We start from the raw sequence: 11,641 nt of genomic DNA, 5'->3' as shown, positions 1-11,641 counted from the left end.
TCCCATGTAAGAGAGCTCGAGAGGGTGAGGCCTAGCTAGGTATGGGGAGGAGCCGACTTCTTGCAGAACATGACCATTCAGTTCGTATAGGTATTGTAGACTGGAGCGCTTGGAAGGGTTTGTTCGGATGATGTAGCATTTACTAGCATTAAACGACATCCCCCACTTGGTGGCCCACTTCTCTAGTTCAGCCAGGTCATGCTGCATAGCGTGTTGGTCTTCTATAGTCCTGATTGGCCTGTATAGGAGACAATCGTCCGCGAGGAGTCGAATTATTGATAGTACCACATCTGGTAGATCGTTTATATGTAGCAAAAAGAGTAAAGGTCCCAAAACTGACCCTTGGGGAACCCCAGAATCCACCGTTGCTATGTCGGATTTCTCTCCCTCTACCACTACCTTCTGCGTTCTACCCATAAGGAACTCCTCAATCCATTTAAGGATTGTGCCGTCTACTCCATAGTGGCTGAGTTTCTTCAACAAGTGCTTGTGGGGGACAGTGTCAAAGGCCTTACTGAAGTCCAGCACCGCTATGTCGACTTGAGTCTTTTTGTCCTTAAAGCCTAAAAGGTCGTGTGTTGTGGCCAAAAGCTGCGTTTCACATGAATGTGATCTCCTGAACCCGTGCTGTACCGGTGACAGCACATTGTGGGTGTCTAGGTGTTCCCTTATGTGTCTGCTGATAACATGTTCCATAAGCTTACTACACACGCATGTGAGTGAGACTGGTCTGTAATTCGACGCTGCATGACGGTCCCCTTTCTTAAACACAGGTGTGACATGGGCCTTTTTCCAGTCATCTGGGAGGACTCCTGTCTTGGCGGAAGTGCGAAAGATCGTTGTCAGCATTGGTGCAATCTCGGTTGCTACTTCTTTTAACACTCGGTTGGGCAGTTGATCTGGTCCACTGGCTTTCTCTGGGTTGATTCTTTCAAGTAGTGCTTTAATCAAGTAGTGCTCACCTCCAACTAAGCCTGAAATACTTGGCGCGAAATTTTCCATTTCTGGAATCAAGTCGCACCTGCCAATCACAATATAAACGCGCCCCCGGTACAGAGACACGTTTGCGGCGACAAGTTGTTGTTTTTCCGGTACTAGAGGAATCTGGCAAGAGAATTTACCTGCGACTACCCAAAAACTACCATCGGTAATTCTGTTATCATTTAGGGTAAATAATTACCAATAACTCACTTATCACCCTTGATCCAACTTTTGTAATGTACAGAACGGAATAAGTATGTAATATTTAGAAAATCACTGCCAGTGATTTTTGAATTAGCGTTGAAATATGTCTGCATTGAGCATTTTATGTGATCAAAATTTTGGGACGAAAATCAATGCGCTTTGAGCATTGAGCATAATGTGATCAAAATTTGGGGACGAATATCAATGCACTTTGAGCATTGAGCATTTTATGTGATCAAAATTTTGTGACGAATATCAATGCACTTTGAGCATTGAGCATTTTATGTGATCAAAATTTTGGGACGAATATCAATGTGCGTCATGGCCACTGCATGGACGTGCAAATGCACAGGATGATGGTCATTGCAATTCATTTTGTTATTTTTATCATCATATTCAAAGACATCAACATCATATCATCATGAGGAGCGAGTTGACAAGGCCTATCCCCCTTCACTCTCGAAGGACTACTATACTTTCACTACCCCTGAAAAGGTCTATTTAATTAGGCCTAGCCTATCTATATCTTTCATTCTTGGCTATCCTACTCCTAGTCCTAGTAAGTTCACAACTTGTTACCCATTTTTTTCATTTCAGTGTTCTTCCTCAACTGTTTTGAATGTATCACGCTGGCACTGCAATAAGATTTGAGCAATTATTTCAGATGAGTCGGTAAAGTTGGTGGAACGGAAATGTCCGTAAAAACGAAAGAAGAAGAAGTGTCGAAGATATGGACGGAAATTGTGTCGATGACCGCCATGATAGAGGAGGATGCGAACAGCAAGGTCGAGACAGGCAAGCCCAACCCAGAAACAGTCCGAGTTGCAAAACAAGAGGTAGGGGATTAAAAGAAAAGATTTGAAAGCATCTGTCCTCTTCAGGGCTGCCAACCCAAGTTCTTTCACTCTTTCAGTGTTAGGTCCTGAAATTTTTCCACATTTGTCAGAATTTCATGTGGCAAAATTTTTCTTCAACGATCCATTTGGGGTATTGATTAATTGAAGGTCAATGTTAAAAATACTGAAAAGATCTAACAATAACATTTTGATAACAAAAAAACTGAAGAAAGTGAACTCTTTTGAGTTTTGGAATAGTTCTTGATAGCCTTCACATAGGGTTGGCAGCTCCAGTGTCTATGTCTCGTGCGTCCTCAACTGAGGAGCTGTCTCAACAGCATTTCACTAGTATCGGCCAACAATACACCCAGTAAGGAGTGGGTATAACTTGGCTTTAGCACATACATACATGTACATGCATGCTCTATATAGGTGGTGCTAAAAATCGGAAAATTGTTGACCCCAGTACGTACTAAATGAACAACCACTTTAACTTTATTCACTTCTTGCACGTTACTTCTTTTTCCCAGATCCTTGGTAGCGGCGGTGACGTGTGGTCGAAGCTCGAAGCCGAACTGAACAATTTGCTTGAGACTGCGAATGGCAGACCAATGGGGTGTGACCAGGACGACCAGCCAGGCTGTTCAGGTGTAGCAGATGTCGAGTCCATGACAATGGTCAAGCCGGAACCTGTGGATCAGAAACCAACAGTGATTTTGCCAGAGGTAGGTAGTGGTAGCAGGGGCAAATGGTTGCCCGAGCCTGGGGGTGCACTTCTTGGAAAAGTGGCACACAATTTTAGACAGAGTTTGAAATTTTGTGAAGAAGTCATCTCACCCGTATACATAGGCTTGCATTTTTGTCTTAAGTAACAATATCTTTGCTGGGACTGAGAGTTTGAAATAGGAATTTGCAACGGACGGGTGCCAATGCTCTCGTGGCTCTTTGGCCAGAAGGGCCACCAAAACATAAATAGGCCCATGGTAGTCTGACCTGAACTCCGCTCAGAAGTTTCTTGGTCGTTTTTTGATGCTCACTGTGATTACAGTGATGAAGAGCAATGCAGCTCTAATTTACTCACTCTTTAATTGGAATATGTTAACAGCAAAATCAGAGCACAGCATTGGTGAGTGTGAATTTTAGGTACATTAAGATTGTATTCTCGTCTGCATGCAGTTGGCGTGAGACTTATTTTGCCGTCTGTTGAATGTCTGAATCAAATCATTTGTCTTTCAGACCAGCAGTGTGTCAACTGTGAACGGAATAGGCATCTGTGATGGAGTAGGGATTAGTCTTAGTGCCAGTGGTGCTGATGTCTCTTATATACCAGCAATTAAAAATGAATCCGGAGACATTATGATTAAAACAGAGACCATGCCTGAAGCTGTGGCCCAACTTCAGGCCGGTATGGTTAGTGAAATTAATGGCACCCATTACATGCTGGTGGAGGACTTTCCATCTTTGAAAACGCAGGAGATTGGTGTTAAGCTAGAATGTTTGCCGCAATTTGAGAATAGTTCTGATAGGACACTCTTGGTGCCCCAGGAGACTACAGTGAAGGACATAAAACCTTCTGTGGAGAAACTACAAAAAGCGTTGGGTGAAGCTTATTTGAAAAAAAAGAAAGATGCGGAGAGAACCCAATTGGCAAACAATAGTGATTCTGGAGATAACATGGGATCTAGTCAAGCAGACAGCCGACAAAAGTCTTTGAGGAGTCGTAGGGAGGTCGCAAACAGTGCAAAGGTTCCTGGGGGTATGAGTGAATCCGTTGAGGAGACCAGGAGAGCAGGCAAGGGTGTGGGGGATGAGAGAAGTGTGGGAGGGAGGGGGTCAAAGCCTGGGCAAAAGGAGTGTACATCTGATGCTGAAGTTGTTCAGGAAGAGAGACTTCGGAAAGACAAAGCTGTTGAGAAACCGAGATATCTAGTCAATAGAGAGGAGGGGGGTTTCAATGACCTGTCGGACGACAATGACGCAGATGTTCGCATGAGTGATCTGACGTTGCCCGAGTCTGATTCCGAGATCGAGGAAATCGAAGATAATACAAAACGCGACCTCAAAGTGGAAGATTATTTCCAAGATTCTGATTTCCAAGCTACGAACTCGAGCAGTGAAGATAGCGATCTTGGTTGTCCAGATCTGAAAAATGATTCTGTGCCTGTGCTGGACCCTGTGGCTGTGATGAAACCAATCAGGAGTGATAGGCTTATCAAGCAAGAGCGCCCTCAAACAAGCGAAGATAGTACCGGTAGTTCTGACGACGAATCAGAAGACGACGCCTGGTGGGGAAATGAACTTAGCAGCACTAAGCGAACTACATGTAGGATTAAGAGAGTCAATAGGGGAAAGAAGGTAAATGATATACAAAAATACACTAGAACCTCCCTTGGCAGACTCCTTTCTAATAAGGACACCCTCTCTACTTAGGACACTATCTATTTTAGTCCTAAATTGGTTGTTTCCATTCAATTTGACCTCTCTAATCCAAACACCTCTCTGTTAAGGGCAGTACTTGTCAGTCCGAAGACTGTTTTTGTAGGGAGGGTCTACTGTTATTGAACAAAAAAATGTAATCTAGCCCTCTTCCTGGATAAGAGATGCCAGGGAAAAAATGGCATGTTTCCTTAAGATTTTTTCGAATTTCAAAATCCACTTGTGACGTTGAGATTTTTTGCAAATTTATCTTTTCAGCATCAGCCTCTGACCAAGAAAATTAGGAAGGACATGGCCACGGTAGAAATTGTGGAGGAGGAAATCGTCACAGCAAACGGTACGTTTCTTATAATGGTGCAGTCTACAGGTTGTGCCTAGGCTGACCTCGTGAGGGGATAACTGTCGCACAGTGGTTAAAGTATTGAGCTCATATTCAGGAGGTCTTGGGTACGACTCGCGGAAGGATCACCACTGTTCTGTCTTTATGCCCTTGAGCAAGGCACCCTACTTGTTTCTCTCTACCCAGGAGTAAATGATTACGTGCCTGGCAGAGACTGCAAAGTTTAAGTGCTCGTCCTGCGGCGATGACATGTGATATTCCTAGGGGAGTTGAGCTTTAATCAAATGGCCTGACATCCTGACAATATTGGGGCATTTTATACGATACATAGTGACTCCCTCAATACATGCGTGTGGAGAAGCCGTGTTGTAGGCCCTGTTTGCAAGAGGATAGCGGCCCGTATGTACAAGGCTGGAGTTATGGCAAAGCACAACTTAACAGAACTGTTGATATATGAAATATGACTCAGGCAATTATGCTATGAGGCTAACGTAGTGATATATTGTATCTTATTCAGTTGACGGCAGCAAGACCTATAACTGCCCATTCTGCGTGCTGAATCTCCCCTACCGGACTGCCAACAATTTCATGTCTCACGTCGACACCAAACATATCGAAATAAACTCTGAATACAAAGAGAAGAGAGACAAGTTACTCGCCATACTTTTCCCATTGAACAACAAAAATGGCCGCGGTCAGGCAGCCGATCGCCAGGTATGTGTCAAAGCAAGGAGTAGTACTGGCAACAGGGTTTCTCGTCTGTGGGTAAAATGTAATCGATACGTTTTGTTTTATATTGACTTGCAGGTCTCTGTGACCTGCGCTGGGATGACCACCGCATTGCGATTTCATTCACAGGTCGCAGAAATTAAAATTGTTTGTTGGACTTTTTTAAAGGGACTATATAGGCAGCAGCTAGGCAGGCAAGATGAAGTCGCCAATAGGGGTCTCTCGAATCTCTCTGTATGTCGAAATGATTCAAGCCTGTGCAAGGAATATATTTAGTGCTGAATCTGACATGACCCTGGGCTCTTACTGTGTATATTAGTCACCTGAAGATGGGCCCCTCACTCAGCTCCTGCCTATAGTCCCCCTTTACGATTTCTGCTTCTGCAAAGACCTATTTTTTCCAATTGTGAGTGTTGAAAAAGCACCGTATAACTATGTAGGGATATGTAGGAATTGTTTTCACCGTTTTATTGTTGTTCTATTTTTTAGAATGTTAAAAAGGAGCAAGTAAGGATTGAGGACCTTAAAACAAGTGACTTTACACAGTTAAATGGTTCGTACAAGCCTTTTTGAAATGACTGCATTAAAACCCGTTGTGGCATGCGCAACACATTCATATCCAGTGTTCTCCACTGCCCTCTTGGTCCAGTGTGCCACCAGGCCAAAATCAAACATTTACATTTACCACCTGACCATGAAAAACATACCACCGGACCATAATCTATAAAGCTGTAACGGTTTATCTAGTTAAAGATGTTTCATCACCAGGCCAAAGATTGATAAAATCTTGAGCATTTAAACACAAAAAATATCCATTTAAAACAAAAATCTCCATTTATTTTCAGACCAAGGTGATAAGCAGTACACCTGCAAATTCTGCAAATATACGGTTCCCTACCATTCTCTCAACACGCTTATGACACATCTGCACAAGATGCACAAAGAGTTAACACCCTACCTTAAGCGACAGATATCCGACATGCTGTTTGATGTACCGCAGAGCCAAGCCGTCCAGACTCCGCCGGTACCGGATGCTGTCATGTCAGCTCCTTCTCCTGTGTCAACAAGCGGGGCAAGGTCAACCGGATCTAAATCAAAACATAAAAAGAAGGAGAAGGGAGAATCATCAGAATCGGTACATTATGCTGTAATTGTTTCTATCAAGTACATTGTATATATTTGAGTCAGTGTCGGCATCTGTACATCAACATTTCGTGGTTGAAGTGAAAAGTTTCATTGCATAACACAATAGCCCTTCTGGTTCGAAGTTTCCAATGTTGTTTCAAGTTTCGGAATTGATATAAATATCCCTTAAGAAGTTCCTCTTCATAAAAACTTTACTGTTGACCTGATTGCCCCTGATGACTGGGACAAAATACCACGGGAATTATTCAAATGTTTTGTTCACTGTAAAAGACCCGTGAGATTGCTTCGTTTCAGGTCAACCTATTACCGGGCGCTAAGAGGGAGACACTCATAAGAAACGGTATGTCTCCTTAATAACCCTTGCAGGACCATCATTGACATGAGTCGCTTATCCATTTCTAACTAGCTTTACCATTCACGCCTCTGCCATTGGCATTACGACCACGCAATTGGTTGATACTTGTAGTGTATTCTGGTATTAATATAAAGATTGTTAAAAGCCCCGGTAAAAAGGTACATGTAGGTCTTAAAGGGACAATAAAGGCAGCGGCTAGGCAGGTAAGATACAGTTACACGAAGTTGCCAATAGGGGTCTCTCACATCTCACAGTATGTCGAATTGATTCATGCTTGTACGAGGAATATATTTAGTGCTGAATCTGACAAGACCCAGGGCCCTTACTGTGTATATTAGTCACCTTGAAGATGTCCAAATTAGCCCCTCTGCTCCTGCCTAAAGTCCCCCTTTAATACTATCTTTTCTTTCAGGCGATGGTGTCTACGAGTTCCAATGCCAGTTCTGCCCAATCCAAATCAAGTATAAGCAAGCAAACAGCCTCATGAGCCACATCCAGGCCAAGCACAAAAACATCGTCCAGAATAAGGCCACGATGGCCCTGGTGAAGAAGGACCTGTACGATAATCCGAATCTCGAGATGGGACTGTTGTGTACGAGAGTGAATATCAAGAGAGAGGAAAGGACACCTCTGGTGAGTGTTTCACAGAATTTGGTGGTTTTGTGCTTTCGACACCATGAGTGACATTTCAGCTTTAAAGGCCTACGCCATTCGTTAAAAATTTGAACTCTGTAATTGAATTTGAAAATTTCCAATTGCATATATATTCTGCCCTGATTTTACACAGCAAAGCAATTTATATTTATGGTATAAGCCAACAAATTTATCGCTTTCGTCTTGTTTTTTCCAGCTGGCAGCCCCAATAAAGAAACCGATTCAGGCAAAGCCGGTTATAGAAATAGGAAGTAAGTAGATTCTTGTCTGGGCCCTTAAGTGTGGGGTAACTAACTTGACTGCCAATAATATTATCAGTCTGTCATTCTGTGTGTGTTGGATCCACCCTACCCACACGTTATTTCAGCAGGTGGTCAACTGGTTGATTAAGCAAAGCGATTCATCTACTGTCAAAAGCACTGGGATTTGAGGCATATGGCGAGTTAACTTTCAATTTCGGCAGTGAAAGAATTAAGACAGTTATTTTGAAACTGTGGTTTGTAGAGGTCACGACTAAAAACCGTAATGATTTGTTCACAACTGATTCCACTTTCTCAACATCTTTCAGAGAACGGCAAGAAGATGTACCGCTGCAAATATTGCCTTATAAGCCTGGTCTATCATTCGCCTAACGTCCTCATGACGCACTTGGGCAAAAAACACCAGGACATCCAAGACACTCCCGAACACACTCACCTACTCAAGTACATTTATAACGGGGAGTTCCATGGCGACGATTTCGAGACGTTTTGCAAGAATGAAGATCGAAAAGCCGGGAAGGTTGCGTCAGAGTCAACGGATGGGAAGGAGAGGAAAAAGGAGAGGAAGCGAAAAGTTGACAGTGATGACGATAGCGATGACACGGACAAGAGGATGGTTAAGGAACGGTGAGTTAGAAAATCATGTCGGGAATGCAGCAAGACTCAACATTATTACTTTTGTGCCACATGTAGCAGCCGACATCTTCGATGATTCAACACTTTTCATGACGTCACAGCTTGGTAACGACACTATTCTGTATTGTTTCTGAAGGAGAACCAGTGGAGGCAAGACTCCCTGATGACACTTGGGTTATCTATTGATACGCTGTTCCCCTGTGAACTTGCTGACTTGTTGCGTTGTTTTCATTGTCCCTCCGTATCCTTGGCCCTGGTTCAACCGGTGGGAATGTCCAATAAGCAAAACAAATGTTCATTTTGTGCGTGGTGCGTTGCCAGGTCACAGGCGCAGAGTCTATGGATATGAAGCCTTCTGGAGCAGAAACCAGAGTTCGAGGTGAACGGTTTATCACAGACTCACTGGTATTCTAATCTACATGCATCTTCATGTTGTTTTCTTGATGTTAAAATATATAACATTCAATTTTTTGCAGCCACAAGGAGATGAAAAAGGAGACAAGGGAGGAATGCTGGGAGAGAGACAGAAAGGATGACAGCGGGATGGGGTCGAGTAAAAAAGGAAAGGCTTCTACAAATGCCAAGCATTTTGTTAAGAAGAGCAGCAGTGGGAAGGATGCAAGGAAAGAGTATAGCAGTGGGGGTAAGGATGGAAAAAGAGACAGCAGCAGTGGGGGTAAGGATGGAAAAAGAGACAGAAGCAGTGGGGATAAGGATTGGAGAAGGGACAGCAGCAGTGGGGGTAAGGATGGGAAAAGAGACAGAAGCAGTGGGGGCAAGGATGGGAAAAGGGACAGCAGCAGTGGGGGTAAGAACAGGAAAAGAGATAGTGACGATTTGAGGCAGCAGAAGGACAAAGTGACAGAAAACGGGCATGTGAAGAAAAACGTGGAAGCTCAGTGCAAGGAATGCGGGAAAGTCTTCACAGATGGGAAACTGTTTAAAGCTCATATTCTTACCCACTTCTGATGAGAAATAAAAGATCGGTGAGACTCATCACATCAGTATGGGCAGAAAGACCAGTTTTTGGCATGGAACACGTATTCCTTACTAGAGACATAATCAAATTTTCATATCAATGAATCATCTTTACTCAGTTGGCACCTTGCAATACAACTTTTCTACATGTATATCCCCTTATGCACAGGTTTGAGGATTTTGAAATTCTTGTGGATAAAGGTCAGGTTCACGGTTTCGAAAATGCCCTTAAAGTCAGTGAGATCAAAGATCACTGGATGACTGTACCGTAATGCGTATTCAGGTGCATGCGCTTATAAATGAAAACTGCTTGCCTTCACTATACTTTTACCTGGTAAAATTTGCTGTTCTTAGGCGCATGTACCTTTAAATAGACGGGATGTCCTCGTGAATACCGGTAGCCTATCCTTTCTGTACTATAAAAGTAGGACCATACATTTCGGAGGTCCGCAAAAGGGTGCCAGTAGGACTAAGTAGGCCCTGGTCCCGCCTTTATTGCGACTGGTCATGCACAATCTGCAAAGCGCTGCTTCCCATACTGCCCTGGAACATTGACTAACAAAACATTAGAAATACCCGCAGATGTGGCTTACAGATCTTTAGCCAATGACTGCGACGACCTATGCATACGATAACATTTAAATAAGACTGTTCATGTAGTATAAATAGCCAATTATAATACATGCAATATATGGCACCCCAAGAGGCCTCTTCAAAATGGCACCCGATACCGGTATTCACGAGGACATCCTGTATGTTAAAGAATATAACCGCATACGTGTATTTAGAGCGATTAACAACACTATTAGTTCATTATGTAATCTTTGATTCTTTTTGCGTATTGTTATGCACATGTTATGTTAATATTCGGGAGATAAGCGCACCCTCAATGTGAGCGCAGTGCGCCTGAATACGCATAGATACAATTGTCTCAAGGCAATCCCATTTTAAAGCCGATTCTAAAATGAAGTGATTGTAAGATTCATTATACCAGAGTCTTTCTATACAAGAAAGTATAGAAAGACTCTGATTATACATTCTATTGTGCAAGGGAAAATAATTCTTAGCCACCCTGTATAGCGCAAATTATATCTTATCAAGTGGCAATATTTTCAAATGTGCATTTTGAAATGAAAATTTGTGAGAAATCAGCAGTTGGCAATGTTGGTGTAATATCAAACAGGATGCCTGAAAAGTGCATCTGTCAGGGCCCTGGGACAATGTCAGGACTCCTCTGCCTTTGGTAGAGATTCTATCTCACTGTCCTCTAAAAGACAGGCCAACTTTGGTGAAGGTTCCTTCTCACTGTACTCTATAAGACCAGCCCACCCTGGCTATCGACACCACTCTTGTGCCTAAAGTAGGTTGTATCAAGTACAGTTCTCTCGACAACATCTGGAATCTTCTGCCTTTTGGTAGAAGTTCCATCTCACTGTACTCTATAAGACTGAGCCATCGAGATCACTCTTGTGCCTCAAGTTGGTCATCTCAGGTACAGTTCTCTCGTCAACATGCTGGACTCTTCTGCATTTTGGTAGAAGTACCATCTCACTGTGCTCTTGGAGACTGGCCCAGCCTGTCCATTCAAACAAGTAGGTCATACCAAGTTCAGTTCTCTCGACAACATCTGGACTCTTCTGCCTGAAGTTCCATCTCTCTGTGCTCTTGAAGACTGGCCAAACCTGTCCATTCAGACAACTTATGCCCCTCCAGTAGGTCATACCAAGTTCAGTTCTCTCAACAACATCTGGACACTTCTGCCTTTAGTTCCATGTCACTGTGCTCTTGAAGACTGGCCCAACCTGTCCATTCAAACAACTCATTCCCCTCCAGTAGGTCATACCAAGTTCAGTTCTCTTGACAACATCTGCACTTTTCTGCCTTAAGTTCCACACTGTGCTCTTGAAGACTGGCCCAACCTGTCCATTCAAACAACTCATTCCCCTCCAGTAGGTCATACCAAGTTCAGTTCTCTCGACACCATCTGGACTCTTCTGCCTTACGTTCTATCTCGCCGTGCTCTTGAAGACTGGCCCAACCTGTCCATTCAAACAACTCATTCCCCTCCAGTAGGTCATACCAAGTT

General features: G+C 43.3%; 1 protein-coding gene across 2 annotated transcripts; it reads left to right on the top strand.

Moving 5' to 3' along the window:
• Window positions 1-1,127: 1,127 nt before the first annotated feature.
• Window positions 1,128-10,707, top strand: LOC135499830 (uncharacterized). Of its 2 annotated transcripts, none has more exons than XM_064790795.1 (13): window positions 1,128-1,168; window positions 1,850-2,021; window positions 2,552-2,746; window positions 3,258-4,376; window positions 4,716-4,794; window positions 5,315-5,511; window positions 6,016-6,079; window positions 6,372-6,661; window positions 6,967-7,012; window positions 7,440-7,660; window positions 7,878-7,932; window positions 8,250-8,568; window positions 9,054-10,707. In XM_064790795.1, the coding sequence occupies exons 2-13, from the start codon at window positions 1,878-1,880 to the stop codon at window positions 9,544-9,546; spliced, it is 3,222 nt and encodes a 1,073-aa protein (XP_064646865.1). In that variant the 5' UTR covers window positions 1,128-1,168; window positions 1,850-1,877; the 3' UTR covers window positions 9,547-10,707. The 2 variants fall into 2 exon arrangements, with proteins under 2 accessions (XP_064646865.1, XP_064646866.1); XM_064790796.1 differs by having other exon boundaries at window positions 1,147-1,235.
• The last annotated feature ends 934 nt before the right edge of the window (window positions 10,708-11,641 follow it).

The sequence above is a fragment of the Lineus longissimus genome, chromosome 15 (assembly GCF_910592395.1).
Source record: "Lineus longissimus chromosome 15, tnLinLong1.2, whole genome shotgun sequence".
NCBI lineage: Eukaryota > Metazoa > Nemertea > Pilidiophora > Heteronemertea > Lineidae > Lineus > Lineus longissimus.
Note: the sequence above shows the minus strand (reverse complement) of the source record. Positions and strands in the feature narration are given on the sequence as shown.